The sequence below is a fragment of the Papio anubis genome, chromosome 1 (genome assembly GCF_008728515.1).
Source record: "Papio anubis isolate 15944 chromosome 1, Panubis1.0, whole genome shotgun sequence".
NCBI lineage: Eukaryota > Metazoa > Chordata > Mammalia > Primates > Cercopithecidae > Papio > Papio anubis.
Window position 1 is genome coordinate 32,209,385 of NC_044976.1, and position 17,911 is coordinate 32,227,295.

The following is a 17,911-nucleotide window of genomic DNA, read 5'->3' on the forward strand; positions in this document are numbered from 1 at the left end:
GACAATGAAAATGAAGCTTGGATGAAAGTCGAGGACTGCACACAATAGGTGCCCAATAAATATTAGCTCAATGAATGAAGAAATCTCTACCATCAACTTAATGTGTGAGGTCAACCTCCCCGGGCTCAGTTTTTTTAGGTGAACCAGGGGATCAGGGGTGGCCACAGGGCATCTGTGAACTCCCTGTGAATCTTATGGAAAAGAGTCGTATTTGTGTGAGTATGTGTACATGTACGTGTGTGTCAAATCCATGACCTCAAAAGCCTAGGGCCCACTTGACTTGTTACTAGGACCCTTAGCTCTAAAGCCAACATCTCTGATACAAAGAGAAGAGGCCATGAACAGACTAAGTTCCTGGCTTGGCCTCATTAACTCCCATCCACCAGGGGACAAAGCCTGAGACTTCATCCCTATCCAATGGACACAGGCTCAAGCAGTGCTGGAGGCTCATGAATGTGAAGAACATTCTGCTTCTTCCCTCCAAAAGCCACGGTCTAGCTGTAAAACTAGACACACCACGAACGGCTGGATTAAGAATTCTATGCAAACTCTGGAGCCAGGGTACTGGGGTGGGGCTGGGATTGTGAGCTATGAAGTTGACATATTCCTTCCATCCCTGAAATAATCCCAGTCAACTAAGGTTAGGATGAGAGTGACTTAATTAATTAGCTGACATTTATCAAGCGCTGACAATTTGCCAGGTCCCATACTGAGCACATCTTGTGACTTGTGCATTCTCTTCCTTAATCCTCACAACAGCTCTATGAAGTTAAGTATTATTCTTATCCTGATTTTACAGGCACAGAGGCTGGAGCTCAATGAAATGACGTAACTTGCCCAAGGTCACCCAGCAAGTGAATGGCAAGATAGGATTTGATTCCAGGTGTCTGAATTCAGAACCTGAGATCTTAATTCTTGTACTATGCCACCTCTCCCCTTATGGTTACCAAGGAGTCCACAAAAATAATAGAAAATAAGGGTACGTCATCTTTCTAAGATTCTTTATAGAGATAATTAGTGGAACAGAAGAGGTATGATTTTTAAGGAAGCCTATAGTTTGATAATGAGATGCCCAGATCACAGTTAGACTTAGCTAAACAAAGAAATACCTGTTTTGAGAGCCAGAGTATTAAGTAGATCTAATAGACTGAGACCTAACACTCAGAGACAGGCTCTCCTTCACAAAAGTGTCAGAGTGCACAAGATCCATGCTGCTAAAATGCAGAGGCGCGACAAGGATTAAGCACCAAATACCTGCAGAGACTCTTCCCAAATTGGCATTTCTGATCTGCCCATCATGCTCGCTTACCTGGTGATCAGTCTGGAATAGTCAGAAACAATCCCATGCAAGAGTCGGGAGCTGTGTGTGAGGAAGGTGGGAAGTCTGGGGCTAGGGTGAGAAAAAATGTCCAAATGGCAGGAAGACTGGAAACATCAGATAGACACACACTGGAGGTAAAGTGGGGAAGATGCAGGCTTCTGTGAACTCAGACAGAGTGACACATGGCGAGCATCAGACAGCCAAAGACAGAAAGGGAGTCACAGAAACCAAGACCAACACAACTAGGTTCCAGGAAGACTTAAAAATAAACAGTAAAGGCCGGGCACGGCGGCTCACGCCTGAATCCCAGCACTTTGGGAGGCTGAGGCGGGCGGATCATGAGGTCAGGAGATCGAGACCATCCTGGCTAACACAGTGAAACCCCATCTCTACTAAAAATATGAAAAATTAGCCAGCTGTGGTGGTGGGCTCCTGTGGTCCCAGCTGCTCAGGAGGCTGAGGCAGGAGAATGGCGTGAACCCGGGAGGCGGAGCTTGCAGTGAGCCGAGATCACACCACTGCACTCTAGCCTGGGCAACAGAGCGAGACTCGGTCTCAAAATTAAATAAATAAACAAATAAACAGTAAAATAAAACGAAAAGAATAAGGTGAGCCTTTAAATGAACATTTATCTAATCTTCACACAGAAAAAGCCTTTCCAAGCATGGCACCAAAAGTAGAGAGCATAAAAGAAAAATTAAAAAATTAAAATGTAAAATGAGTGGCATAAAAATGAAAACTGATGCACCTCAAAAGGAAACCCATCACATTAATATCCTTAATATGCAAAAAGCACTTACAAAGAAGATAAGAAAAATTCTAACACCCCCATGGAAGAGTAGGCAGAGACCAAGAGAGAGGATTTATACAATTATCAATACATGGCCAGTAAGTGATGACAGGTGCTTCACCTTACCTATAATCAAAGAGATGCAAATTATCACAACAAACAGGATGTCATTTTCTACCCTTTTTAATCCATGACACTGACTTAAAACTCACCAACATGTAACCCTGGCAAGGTGGGAGGAATGGGCTCAGGCCTGCTTGTGAACTGTTGGTAGAAGTATATGTTCATATAACCTTTCTGAAGACACGATGGAATTATGTATAAAATGGAAAATCTACATACTCTTTGACCCAGCAATTGCACTTCCAAGAATTTATTCTAAGAAGATAATTAGATGAGGGCTTAAATTGTATGTACAAGGATGTTCTTCACCTAAATATCCACAGAAGATGACTGGTTAGATAACTATGGTATATGCAAACCACAATGGCTCCCTCAGTGATGTTCATTAGAAAGACAAATCAGGGCTACTTTTATTAACACAGAAAAACGTTGGCCTCATTAACCAGATTATAGAATTGCACAGATAGCATAATCCCAAGTGCCCACGGATCCACACCTGTGTGCCTATGTGTGTGTGCAGAGAGATGTCTAAATGTATATTCATTGGAATGGCAGAACTGAGGCTAGACCTGGGCAGACAGCCCTACCTGGGCAGAGCAGGACATGGGCAGCCCTGGGAGTCAGCAGGAGGAGGAGGAGGAGGTGAGTGGGGTGAGGGCTCCTGGGGCCTATTTTCAGACTCCATGCTGAAAATGGGATTGTCAGATCTAGCAACTGAAAATGCAGGATGCTCAGTTATATTTAAATTTCAGGCCCAGTGTGGTGGCTCACGCTTGTAATCCTAGCACTGTGGGAGGTCAAGGCAGGCAGATCACTCCAGCTCAGGAATTCGAGACCAGCCTGGGAAACATGGTGAAACTCTGTCTTTACCAAAAATACAAAGAAATTAGCTGGCTGTGGTGGCGCGTGCCTGTAGTCCCAGCTACTTCGGGGGCTGAGGCAGGGGGCTGAACCCAGGAGGTCGAGGCTGCAGTGAGCCGAGATCGTGCCACTGGACTAAAGCCTGGGGGACAAAGTGAGGCCCTATCTCAAAAGAAAAAAAAAAACATAAAATAAGTATATTTGGGGTATACTTACACTAAACATTATTCCCATTTCAAGAATCTGAATAATTTAAAATTCAAATTAACTGAGTGCCCTGTATTTTATCTGGTGACCCTAGCTGAGAAGCTCAGGAACACATCTCTTGTTGCCTCCATGGATGACCCACGCCAGCCTGGAAGTTCCCACATCCTCCCCTGCCTCTGGTTTAGCTCCAGTTTACCTGCCCGTGAAATGGAGTCACTAGCCTCTGCCTTACTCAAAGAGTTTTGCAGAAAAGCCACGTTAAAATTCCTGGCCATCAAGCCCTAAACTGCACACAAAACCTCCCTGAGGCCCAGCATGTACTTCTGTAAGATGGATAGCAACGTCTGTCCACAGGGTTGTGGTGGGGGATTAAATGAGATAACGTATGTAAAGTGCCTGGCATACAGTCAGTGCTTAATACAGGTTGATCCCCTTCCCTCCCGTCCAGCTGCTGCAGCCCATGCTCTTGCCCCCAGGGATTACAAACCAAGCACCTTCTGTCATCTCAGGGTTTGACTACCGGCCTTTTTGATCTTTTCCTTGCAGCGGCAGCAGCCGTGGGCTGACACTCATCACCTGACTTCACCTTTCTCCAAAATCCCTAGCAGCAGTTCAGTTCCTTATCTACACTTTTCACATTCTGGATGAGGGTGGAGGAGGATCAAACTCGCTTTGATAGCAGACATTCGGGGATGTCAGCCAAGGGGAGCTACCAGGAGCAGCGCCCTGATGCCATTTTGAAATGGACACAACAACATGACGAAGAGAAAATTTAAGGAAACCATCCTGACTTGGGGCAGCCTAGGCTGGAAGTGGGGGCCTCTCCTTTGAAGCCTGTCTGTCATTCTCCCTGCTTGCCACCCAGCACAAATGTCCAAGGGGACTCTGCAATGGAGGAAGGGGGCTGAGCCCCTTCCCTAAGAGCCAAATCTTCACAAATTCCTTTTGACTATTGAATCTCCCCTCCTCCACTCCACAATGAGGCTCAGAGAGCTTAAAAATCTGCCCAAGGTCACCCAGTGAGTCAGGTGTGGGTTCAACACAATTCAGTTGCCTGTTGAATAAGCTCAGAGATAAAGAGATCCCAGGGCATATGTCAGATGAGTATGCTCACAGCAGGGGCTGCCCCTACTCATGCCTCCCACCTTCCATCCTTGTCCGTCCACTTCGGGTGTTCCAGAAGTGAGTGCAACTCACATTTGTCCAAATGCATGAATTGCCACATAGCCCAGTCCCAAGTCAAATTAATGAGCTTCAGTGATAGCCACAGCCTTGGCTTATGGGTGTCTGACTCCTTTGTTAGCACAGACACCTGTGACCCACTTTACCATGCAGTACAAAACAGCCAGCCACACATCCTGCAAAGTCTGCAGAAACCCTGCAACAGGTGACTGCATAGAGACTTGCTCGGCTACAGCAATCTGTTAGCATTGGTCTAACATTTGCAGGGGCCTTGCCTACAAGGCTTTATTTTCTTAGCGCCTATGACTTAGAGACCTGACATCATCATGTGGCTGAGGTGAAACAGGTTGTTCCTTCTGCCCTGTGAGTCTTGCTGTGGAATGTTGAGTGTTCTCATGCCTGGATGGCCTCACCTGTGCCAGGCAGGTGAGAGGAGGGATCCACTGGCCTTTAATTTATCCCTAATGTTTTGCAATCTCTTTAGAATCACAGGCCTCTTTGTGAATCTGATGGAAGCTCCAGCTCAGCTCTGTCCAGCAGAATTTTCTGCAATGATGGAAATGTTCTGTATCTGGGTATCTGGGCTGTTTGACATGGTAGACAAGCCACATGTGGTTATTGAACATTTGACACAAGGCTAGTGTGACTAAGAAACTGAATTTTAAATTCTACTCAATTTTAGTTAATTTAAATGTAAATAGCCATATATGGCTAATGGCTACTGTATTGGACAATACAGCTGTAGACCAGGGGAAAGCAAATTTTTTTCTGTAAAGGGTCAAAAATTAAGTATCTCATTGGCTTTGCATAGGGTCTCTGTCACAATAGCTCAACTCTGCAGTTGTAGTGCATGAAAACAGCCACCAAACACACGTCAACAAATGGGCATGGCCGTGTTCCAATAAAACTTTATTTACAAAAACAAGCTGCTAGCTAGAGTTGGCCAAGGCGATCTGAGTTTTCTAATGCCTGCTGTATATTCTCCTTAGAAACAGATACACCCACCATCAGAATTTTTGTCTCTAATGTCATGGAGTTTACAAACCTCTCGTTGCCCAACTATAGACCCTGCTCATGATTTTCAGGCTACAGTGTCTGTTTTCACGGGACTCTGAATGTGCCCTCAGATCTGCTCTGCTTAATGAGAAGTGTTTATGCCCCTAACAGGGCAGTGTGTTCAGGGACACCTTTTACCTCAAGCCTCAGGGAAGCCAGGGCCTCAAAGATCGACCAGAACTGAGAAATGAGGGCACCATGAGAGTCTAGGGCCCAGCCAGGTCTCCCATGTGTCAGTCACTCCCAGCATCTCTGCTGGCACCTCTTCTAGTGTCCCTGACCCAGTCTCCCTTTCCCTGGCCCTGGGCCCCAAATGTAGTCAATTTCCCCAAGGCCAACCTATAGTGGAAGGAGCTAATGGCCAGAGACACTTTAGGAATCTTCTGAAGAGGCCTCTCTTCGTGAGGAGCTTGTTGCTCAAACTTGGAGAAAATTACTTTGGATTCAGGGCCAGGGTGAAGGTATAAATAGGATGACAAAAATCACAGGCTTGATATTAGGAGGAACTTTTTTTTTTTTTTTTTTGAGACATAGTCTCGCTGTGTCACCCAGGCTGGAGTGCAGTGGGGTGATATCCATCTCCCGGGTTCAAGCGGTTTTCGTGCCTCAACCTCCCAAGTAGCTGGGATTACAGGTGTGCACCACCATGCCCAGCTAATTTCTGTATTTTCAGTAGAGATGGGATTTTGTCATGTTGCCCAGGATGGTCTCGAACTCCTGGCCTCAAGTGATTCACTCGCCTCGTCCTCCCAAAGTGCTGGGATTACAAGTGTTAGCCACCACACCCGGCTGAGATCTGATCATTTTTAAAAAAGAAATTAGGCTATTTCAGGAATCCTCACTTTAAGGACAGGTCAGTCTTTGTCAGGAGCCCTCAGTTAAGGTGAAACGGAGTTATGTCAGAAGCCCTCAGCAAAAGGCAGGTGGAACTTTCTCAGGAGCCTTCTGAGCAACCTTTAGTTAAAAATAATTGAGGCCTTCCCAGGAGCCCCCAGTTGCTCAGGTTAAAGCATCAAACCATCTCCCCTATGCCCCTGCCACGAGGGGTGGTTTTTTGCTAAAGAGGCAGAACTTGTCCTCTTTATGCACTACACCCCTGGCCAAGACAGGGAGTATCTGTTTCTATATTGCTATAGCTTCATTCGCGAAAGCATTGCTTACTCTTTAAGTTCTTAAACAAAGGCAAAGGCAAAAAAAAATAGCTTTTGGATATCTGGCATGCTTTACTAGGGTATTATGTCATTACTGTTATTAATTATCATTAATAGTCTTAAAATACGCCTATTAATGATCTTAACACAAAATAACAGTGCAGGTCTTCGCCAAGAGCAGCATAATTACCTATTAATGAGATGTAAATTTCCCAGGGAAATGACAGAGATCTAGAAGTACCACCTTCTGAACTAACATAATAAAGTTAATAATAATAATAGTGTATAATCTGAAGATATTAGTGTTAATTTAAATTCTAACACCATATTTAAACAGACTGAGAGAAGTACAAATTATTTGCATAGCGCGAACCAAAAGCCCCTAATCCATGCTATTAAGGAAAAATCGATTGTTCTTCTCTGAATGATATAAAACTAACTCTTGGCAGTCACCGTATGGTGTTTTCAGCTGCTTATTTTATTTCTTTTACTTAGGGTTTATATGTCTCTTATTTTCAAAAACAACCTGAGGTACCTTATACAATGAAGCCCAATATAAAACAGAATTAAAAAAATAAAAACACAACAAAACCCAGTTAAAGGGGACAGAGAATTAGATGTCACCAGGCCCTCAGGATAAACTACTGCACACGAGTTTTGATATCCATTCCCAGTTTCCTGGGAACCAAGAGGGACAATTTAAGTAACTGAGTTACTGGTTAGTAACCAGCCTTGTTAGGACAGGTGCAAGCTCTGGGTCTGAAGAACACTTCCCTGCATCTGTGAGTGATGCAGTCCTGCTTGTGGCTATTAGGACATCACATCTTGGGCTCCTGTGGCCGATGAGGGAGGCACCTACCTTCATAGGTGGCATGGAAGCCTTGGGCACTGACTGCATAGTCACTGATGAGGCGCAGAGAGAGGGTGGTGGCTGCACTAACAATGGTGGCTGGCAGCTGAAAGCCTGTGAGCCTGAAAGACAAAGAAGTGGATTAGGGAGAATGACCCCCTTGGGAAACTACACATCCACGAAGCATTTATTGAGTGCCTGCTGGAAAACAGTGCTGATCTAGGCACACAGAGGGTGTTCAAAGACAAAGTGATTCTCAGCAGAGGTGATGAAAACTAGCAGGTTTCTGCCCCAGAAACATGAGGAAGTGACTCCCCCAAAGCCATGGTCTAATCCCCCATCTGGAGGCTTGCCTGCCTCCTTTGTGTTTCCTCTTTTCTCCTTTTCTGATTTCTTTTCCTGTCTCCTCTCTTTCTGGCTGAGGGCCTGTGAGGCTCTGGGTATAATTCCCCATGAGTTTACAACTAACAATTGCCAGTAGACAATATTTATTCACATAGTAAGGGAAATAGAGCCAACTCTAAGTAGAAGAATGAGGATGCTTCTTATCATAGACTTTATTCTTTCAAAGGAATGTCTACTGCTTTTGTAGAAATAAGTGCCTATTAGTTTTTAAAGAAAGCAAAAAATAAGAAACCAACACAATCTGGAAATAATTATTCCTGACAGTTGACATACAAAGAGATGGTGGGATCAATAGATGGAATCATATTCAATGAAATAATTTCATACAATGGGATCAAACTGTGTGTGCTATTAAAATTAAAATGTTTAAACTTTCTTTCTGGAACTTAACTGAATAAAAGGAAACAGGTGTGAAGCTAAAGGAATTGTTGAACCTGAAATAATATACTTTTAGCACAAGATTATCATTTTTAAAGATTCCTCTAAGAAAAAGATACCACTGAACACTTGGGAATACATTTAGGAAAGACCTTGTCCACCGCTGGGTGTCCATGCATGGTGACTCTCACAGGGATCCGATTGTGCACACAAGTCATAGTGAGGTGGCCAGTCTCCTATATACCTTTGTCCTTAACCCCCTCTAAGCCTCAGCCTACCTTACCACATCCAGGTAGGAATCTAGGAGGAATTTCAAGGTTTAACTCTGTGCCCATTTTCAGGTAATTTGAAATAGCCATGGTTCTCCTGGATGCCACTGTACACCTCCCACTGCTATACAATATCTTGACGCCCAGGATATCCACTGAAGGGCATGAGTATTGGGTTCAGACGAGTTAAATCAGATATTTGTAAACAGACACTGTGAAAACCCTTATGCTAGATGAAGCCCTTGCCCTTCCCACCATCCTAACCTTGTGGGATTCATGTTAACTCAGAATAGACTCAAGAAAAAGCAAAGAAAAAATGATCAAATTATGCAGCAGGTAACCAAATAGTTTCAAGGGCCTCTACTCTTCAAACATAAACACATCCAGCAAAAGATCCCTACCTCACCCCATATTCATATACTCTCTCTCATAAAAAATATATACATAAAACAATGAAATCATACATATTATAAGGAAACAAACTTTGTTTAATCATCTTATGCTGGGGAAAGGCCTTCTAAGCAAGACATGCAGAGGACTCCCTTTGCACCTACTTGCCTATCAATCTTCCATGGGAGCCGTCCATGGCATGGATTTCTGACAGGTACTCCACCTGCCCACTAGCCACAGAGCTGGGTAAATGATCAATCACGACATACTATCCCTCATTTTTATTAACTGGTTCAGGGTATGGGGAAGAGGGAAGAGACCATACCACCCAAGCAGAGTCATTCTGAGTCCTTCTATGGGATATAATATACAGACTCTGAAAGCCTTTTATTTTTGGACCTTAAACTACTACAATATAAGCTTGAGACTCCCAGCAGCCTTTTTATCATCACACAGAGACTATCTGCTTTAGAGAAAATGATATCGCCAGATAGATATAAATAAAAGCTAAGCAGTGGCAAGAGAAGAGAAACAGAACCCTGATGATGTATTTTTCAGATCCTTAATCCACGCAGTGAGATCTGTCTCTTCAATGCTCAGTTACATAAGCCAACATTCTTTCTTTCTTTTTTTCTTAAACTAGCTTGACTTGGTTTTCTATCTCTTGAAATTGAGTACTAATGGATACAACATGAAACCCCAGAGGCCTTAAAGGAAAATACTGATTAATAACTACATGAAAATTAAAAGCATGTATGTGTGACAAAAAACTGTAAAAGGTAATGAGAAAAGTGCAAACTGAAAGGTTATGAATATGTGACAGGAGGATTTATATTTACAACCTAGAAAAAGTACTTACAAATCAGTAAGAAAATGGAAAACAGCTAGGAGGAAAAGAGCAAAAGATACAATACAAATTAACGATCCACCTAATTAATATAAAAATGTGAAAACTGAAACCCCAAGACTCATTTTTCACCTATCTAGAGTTGGCAAGGGCTAAGGAAAACAGATCCTGCACTTAACAACAGGATAACAAGGAAATACTACAAATTATACACATGCATTTGACACATTAAATGAAATGGGCACAAACTTGAGAAGCCCAAACTACCATAAGTTTCCCAATATGAAACAGATCATTTGAATAGGCCTATAACTATTGAGGAAATTGAATTAGTAATTTTAAAACTCCCAAAAAAGAAATATCTAGGCCTAGATGCTTTCACTAGAGAATTCTACCAAACATGTAAAGAAGAATTAACACCAATTCTACTCTAATCTCTTCCAGAAAAGAAGAACGAACACTTCCAAACTCGTATTATGAAACCAGTATTACCCTGATGCCAAGCCAAAGACAGTACAAATAAAGAAAAATGAAGATCAATATTTCACATGAATACAAGCACAAAAACCTTAACAAAATATTGGCAAGGAGGATTCAGCAATATATAAAAATATTTATAAACCATAACCAAGTGGGGTTGATTCTAAAGATGCAAGGCTAGTTCAACATTTGAAAAATCAATCAGTGTGATCTACCATATTAACAGGTTAAAGGCAGAAACATCACATGACCACATCAACTGATGCAGAAAAAGTATTTGACACATTTCAACACCCATTTGCAATTAAACAAACAAAAAAAAAATTCAGAAACCTACAAATACAGCGTTAGTTTCTGAACTTGATAAAGAACATCTACAAACAAAACAAAACAAAACAAAACAGTAGCTGACATCACACTTCATGGTGAAAGACTGAATGCTTTTCCCTTAAGATTGAGAACAAGGCAAGGATTCAACAACTCAGTTAGAAAATCAGCAAAGACATGGAAGAGACATTTCACCAAACAAGATATATGTATGGCAAATAAGCACAAGAAAAGATGTTCAACATCACTAGCCTTTAAGGAAATACAGGTTAAGACCATGAAGAAATATTACTACATACCCACTGGAACAGCTAAAATAAAACACTGTAGTCACGATATTCAATGCTGGTGATGATACAGGAAAACTGGATTCCTCATGCAATGCTGGTAGAAATGCAAAAACATGCAGCCACTCTGGAAAATAGTTTGGCAGTTTATTTAAGAAAAAAAAAAAAAACCACATACACTAACTATACAACTCAGCAATTTACTCCAGAGAAACGGAAACTTATATCCATTATGCAAAAAAATCTATGCATAATTGTTCATAGCAGCTTTATTCCTAATAGCCCAAACTGGAAACAACCAAAATGTCCTACAATAATAGGTGAATGACTAAACAAACTGGGGTACAGCCATACCATAGAATACTACTCAGCAATAAAAAGGAATGGACTATGAATACATGTAGCAACTTGGGTGGACCTCAAGGTCATTAAGCCAAGTAGGAAAAAAGAGCTAATCTCAAAAGATCACATGCCATATGATTCACTTTATATAACATTCTAGAGATGGTAAAATTAAAGAGATGTAAAACAGATTAGTGCTTGCCAGAGATTAGGGATCGTAAGAGGAAGGGAAATGGGTATGACCATAAAGAGGTAGTATGAGGGAGATCTTTGGGTGATGGAATCATTCTGTGTCTTGATTGCAGTGATGGTTATGGGAATCTGCATGTGATAAAATGACATAGAAGTACACACACATATTGCACCAATGGCAGTTTCCTGGTTTTAAGAGTGTGCTATAGTTATATAAGATGTAACTATTTGGAGGAAACTGGGAGAAGGGTACATGGAACCTCTCCTGTGAATCTATTATTATTTCAAAATAAAAAGTTTTATGAATGCAAATCTACCATATTGACTTCTGATTAGCCCCAGTCTTGAGAATGCCTCCTGATTCCTATTTTATTTACTGTTCCTAGCATAAGAACACGTCAATCTTGATGTTATCATACAAATTATAGGCTATGACACATACAGTCCCCTTGCCTGTTCTGGAGGCTGCTTTTCATTTCCTTGCTGGACACATACACCCTTTCCCTACGGTCCATAAGCCCTGGCTCCAGGGAGTAAGATTGCAGAGATCTATCTGCCTTGTGGCTACCCAAGACCATGCTTCTCTCTGTGAATTCCCCAATGAAACACTCTTTACCAACAAAAAATTTAGTTTAATTTAAAATTTTAAAAAATTGTATCTATCGCTCATATTATATTGCTATTGGACAGTACCCCAGTCCTCCATTAGACCAGACATACAGTCAGTCTCCCTGGATTGGGCTTTGAGCTTTGTCTTTTCCAGGTCCCTCACTCCAGCCGCCTCTTGTCCACTCCAGCCTGTATTGCACCCTCCCTGCCCCCACCAGCAGCATTTGACTGTAGCCTTGCTGACTACCAGTACCAGAACTCAGGCCACAGGGTCCCCGTTAGCCTATTCCTTGGCTTCCTGTTGACTTGCCCATGCACCAGTTGCCCTTTCCTTCCTCCGAAATATTCATATCTTCAGTGACAGACTGACATCATCCCTTTGGACCCTAAGGATTAAAATAGTAAATTGTCTCCAGCGAGGCCAGACCTATATCTGGCTCCCCAGGCCCCATCCTAGCAAGCTCTGGTTGCCTCTATCTCCAAGGGGGCCCAATTCACAGCAGGTGCAACTTGTCTCTCACCCATGTCTACCAGAACTACGCCCTTGGGTGCCCTTCCCAGACACTCAGCCTAGGGACCATCCTTTCCTTCAATTACATAGAGCCTCATGGAGGAATCTCAAATCTCACCACGGCTTCTCATATGAAGTCCTCTCTGAGAATGGCATTCCCCTCACTAAGCAGAAATGGTTGATTTTTATTCCCCCAACTTAGTTCCAGGATATTTTTGCATTGCTATTAAAAATTCCTAGACCCTAGTTTCTTGGTACTATATTGATGCAAGCTGTGAATAGCTAATGTACACTGTCAACAAACAATTACAGTTTTATCACTTACAATATATGGAATTGCAGCTTGCTAGGCATTTTCTCTAATCAGATATTTACCACTGCTCTGCTCTTTCCCAGGGTTGGTAGATAAATTCTAGCAGGGAGGATTCCTCAAAGGCGCTAGCTAACGCTGGGGGAGGGGATGGGAAATTGAATCTCCCCAGCTAGCTACCTGAATCATCACTCCCCCACCCACTCATCTTTGAGATCTATTTTAGACACGCGGATGACCCCGCAGTTAGGAGGAGCTATGGTGTTGCGTGACAGAAGGAGCAAATAAAACTTTCAGACTTTCCCATCTTTTATTTGACAAGATTAAATATCATATTGAAAGGAGTGAGGTATCCTTTAATAGTGAAATCCAGAATTAGTAAAGAAATGTAGTAAAATGATGGCAAGGCAGGTGAGAGGCCCCTGTTGCTATCAGTTATCCTCTTTGCAGACTCTAAAATGCACAGAGAACAGCATTTTGCAAACAGGTGGCATAGCCTAACATGTAAAACAATACTCATCTTCTGCTTTACATCAGCCTTATTGTCTTCCCATTTTCTCCAGTGCCTTTTCTTTGTTTTTGCCTTCCTGCCAAAAGTAACCCAGAGTCTTGAAAACGGTATGGCCAGGACCCCATATACTCCTCATTTCTCAGCTCAGAATCTATCCACAGCCTCCCACTGTTCTTAGGATTAAAGCCAGAATCCCTTACGAGGTTCACGAAGCCTGCATGGCTTGGCCATGATAGATTCTCTGCTCTGTCTCCTGCCTGGCTCCAGCCCCCCAGTCTTCTTTGGTCAAGGCCATCCCAAGGGCAAAGGAAGTGGTCAGCCCGAAGTGCAGGCAATAAGGGCATGAATTTCCTGTTGGGAATTTGAAATCAATAATAAAATGGACTTTAAAAGTTCACTTCTTATTACCATGCATCCATATTCTAAATAATGTCCGTGATTAAATACTCTTCCCCCACTTTTCTCCCGCTCCCTTCCTTCGTACACCTCTGGTTTCAGTTCCTTCAATTTGCCATGCCCCGTCTTCAGGGTCTTTGCACACACTGTCTCCTATTTAGAACACTTTCTAACTCTTGGGATTTGTCTAATTAACTCTTTCTCACCATTCAAATCTTATCACGAGTGTCTCAACATTACTTCTAGAAAGGTGCATTCCTGACATCCCAGACCAGCCTATGCTGCATGCTCAGAGGTCCCAGTGGAAGTCACTGGTACGGTTCACCTTGTATTTCCAGCTTTCCTTCTAGACACAGAGTGGAACAGCACCTCCCATCCCTGCTGAGGTCAGGCCTGGCCAAGACACCGGCTTGGCCAGGGAGATGTAGGTAGCAGTGAAGGTTGCTGTTGCCAGGAGGGAGGCTTGAACAGCCTGTGTACCTTGTGCTGAATTCCCTTCCCCTTATCCAAGGTCAGTGATCCTTGGCCTCTGTCAGTCACGGTCTCTGAGCAACTCCCCTAAGCAGAGAGCCCCTGCAAACCTTTTCTGAATCTGCAGCATGAGCAAGAAATAAACTTTTGGTGAGTTAAGCCATTTCAATTCGAGTGTTGTTTGCTACCACCATATTTTCAATTGTAGGTTTTGTTATTACCACTCAGGTATGGTGAGGCCAACAGATCAGAAGACATTGCCGCTGAAAAGATAACACACGGTTTCCTAGAGGAAGGGGCATACTACGCCAAGCAGAGCCACAAGCATGTGGGAAGCTCCAGGGTCAGTGACAAGGCAGAAGGAGCCTGGGAGAACGTGGGCAAGAGCCTTTATTGTGGTTTTCCCAAGAAGGAATGGGCCAGATCAGGTAAGCAGCTGAGCAGGTTTAGGATTGCCTAGTTTAAATAATTTCAGAGGGTACCAGGGTATGTGCACCAGCCTTAGTTGTCTAAATCCTGGCCCTCGGTAACTAGGGCAGGGGGATAGTAGATAAACAATGAGATCTCAATAAAGGAGGTAAAGGCCAGGCACGGTGGCTCACACCTGTAATCCCAGCACTTTGGGAGGCCAAGGTGGGAGGATCACTTCAGCTCAGGAGTTCCAGATCAGCCTGAGCAACATGGTGAAACTCCATCTCTACAAAGAATTATAAAAAAAAAAAAAATTGTCTGAATGTGTTGATTACTCAGCTAAACTTGTGGTCCCGCTAGGCAGGGGGCTGAAGTGGTCCCAGCTATTCAGGAGGCTGAAGTGGGAGGATCACTTGAGCCTAGGAGTTCGAGGCTGCAGTGACCCATGATCGTACCACTGTGCTCCAGCCTGGGCAAAAAAGTGAGATCCTGACTCAAAAAAAAGAAAAATTAAACTGAAATTTAAAAAAATAACAATAAAAGACTTAGTTGTGCTCTACCCAATTGGGATAATCAGTTTGCATACGAAAGGCACACTTCGGGGACAGCTGTTTGCTATTTTAGGTCAACAAAATCCCAAGAAGTCAAAGTATCAGAAAATACAATTTAAAAACCATTAGTACACAGAGTGTAACCTGACCTATCCTAACTGATATCCCTTGTCTTTTCTTTACTAGCACTAACCGTAATTCCTAATTAGATGTTTACTGGGGTAAATAGTTTTCATTAAGGTCTCCCTGACTAGATGAAAGCACCACAAGAGCCATGGCTGAGTTTGTGTTGCTCACCTTGCATGTGTGTTTCTAAATGAATGGATGAATGAATGACTGGCAGGCTATTCGGTGTTTCTAGGAGCAGCCACACAAACTAAGAAGCCTAAGATGTGTGGCTTCTTAGTTGCGTAAGAAGCCACACATCTTAGGTAACTCTGATGCTGGCAGTATGGACAACAGGAGGGAGAGACATCCAGACTTGGGCTAAGTAACACTTATTGATGTGGCAAATCCCCTTCATACCCATGAAATGAGGTGAGATATAAGGAAAAAGCAGACTGCTTTGAACACCTCCATTTCTTCCTAATCATCCCAGGAAAAATAAAAAGGTGGGAGCTTTTATTTTAAAGAGGGTATTAGGCTGCGTGCAGTAGCTTGTGCCTGTAATCCCAACATTTTGAGAGGACGAGGTGGGAGGATCACTTGAGGCCAGGAGTTCGAGACCACACTAGTCAATATAGTGAGATCCTGTCTTTCCAAAAACTTTCAAGAATAGTTGGGCACGGTAGTCTACATGCCTGTAGTCCCAGCTACTCAGGAGTCTGAGGCAGAAGGATTGCTTGATCCCAGGAGTTTGAGGCTGCAGTGAGCTATGATCATGTCACTGCATTCCAGTCTGGGTGACAGAATGAGACCCTGTCTCAAAAATAAATAAATGGGGCATTTATTTATTTAAATAAGGAAGAGGGGACAGAAGAAAGTGCTGGACTGTACACAAAAGGACTCTTATTTTAAGCAGAAGGACTTGAACTCCCCCACCAGAATTTGGCTCGGATACAACTGAGTTTCCTGCCTTCAGGTGTCACTGAGGCCTTGAGCACATCAAGTGGACTGAGACCTGAGGGTCTTCCTGGAATGCGGGGTCTATGTAAGACCTTGCTTGGGAGAATCCCAACGGTGGCTGAAGTGAAATTCTTCCCGTTTATGCATGGGACTCAAAGTCGAATTGTTTTTAATGTAGGAATATGACATTTCTTCCACCCAAGTGAAGTGTCTGCAAATTTCTACCCATGGAAATAAAAGCTCATTTTCTTACTCCAGGAGTTAGTGCCCATGTTTGAGAACTTCAAGGCTCTCAAGTTGACCAACTACTCACTTCCTTGGGCTGGTGTCTCTTGGCTTTGATATGCCAGGCTTGCAGCAAGGAGACCCTAAAAGATCCCTCACCCTGTGGGATGAGGAACAGTTGAAGAAAGTGGGCACGTATAGTCTGGGGTCCAACAGAGTTGGCAAGGGGGAGGATGAGAACTGTCTCCACATCCCTGAGGGTCATGCTTGACACACCAATGTCCTCATGAAATGCTTGACAAGGAAGCAGGACCACAGGTCAGAGGCTCCAGAGAGACACACTTGGGCTCCATGCACAGAAGAACGCTGGCATTCACATCTGCCAGAGGTATGAGTGTGCCACCTCTCAAGTTCAATCCAATTTTAATCCCTCAAATATTTACTGAGTGGCAACAGGTCTCAGATGCTGATCTTCAGGAAGGAGGAGGAACATACCAGGTTGAATCTTGGGCCAAGCTCATCAGAGACATGGCTTTGCTTTTGCCAGTCAGAGACCCAATGAGAAAGGCCATAATGAAATTCTGATCTCAACAAACTCCAACCTGGAATTATGGAGTCTATTAGTACATTGGGTTGACCTCATTACTGGAGTAAATGTAAGTCTTGATTCCTGCTTGATAGAAAAACATAGAAGACCAGGAAAGATGGAAGAATTAGGTTTTGTCCAAATGTCTTTCAGGCACATAGAACTTTCTGGAACTGTCTGGAATAGGGCAGCTGGCAAATCAAAACACTATCTGCCAAGCCTGTCAGTGTGACAAATGTTGCTTACACTTACTCTTTTATTCCCAAGGTCAAATTGGCTTGTCTTTTTTCATATCACTGTTTGACGTGCTAACAGCTTTAAATGAGAACCATTCAATAAAAGCCCAATTTGCTACATTACTGTTTATTCCTGGGTAATTCTATATTAGTTGGACTCTTTAAGATTGTCTCTGTGCTGCCCCAAGATCTGGAGAACCATGTGATAACCCCCCACTTTTCATAACTTTCTGAGGATGGAGGCAGAGCCCTGAGTCGTCCCTGAGTGAGTGTTGCTGGGGCTGGTTCCCTAGGCCTCAAGTGAAATAAGAGATCTGGATCAGTAAGAAGGACATAATGATCAGGAATGACAGAGATGGATGGCTCTCTGGGTGACATGGCCCAAGGCTTTGCCTTGCAAGACCTGGCCTGCCTTTCTTTCTACCTCAGTTCATGGCTCTCTCCCCTTTGGTCTTTCCCCCTCCACCCACACTGGCTGCTGCTGTTGCTTTTTTATTTTTTTTTTAAGATGGAGTCTCGCTCTGTCACCCAGGCTGGGGTGCAGTGGCGTGATCTCGGCTCACTGCAAGCT

General features: G+C 43.2%; 1 protein-coding gene across 6 annotated transcripts in view; it reads right to left on the minus strand.

The window, feature by feature from the left end:
* CSMD2 (CUB and Sushi multiple domains 2) overlaps positions 1-17,911 on the minus strand; it is a 649,640-nt gene that overhangs the window by 512,301 nt on the left and 119,428 nt on the right. For all 6 annotated transcript variants that reach the window (XM_021939191.2, XM_021939203.2, XM_031666818.1 and 3 more), the window contains exon 3: positions 7,551-7,663. In XM_021939191.2, the coding sequence (XP_021794883.2) occupies positions 7,551-7,663 (113 nt within the window). The remainder of the gene's footprint in view (positions 1-7,550; positions 7,664-17,911) is intronic.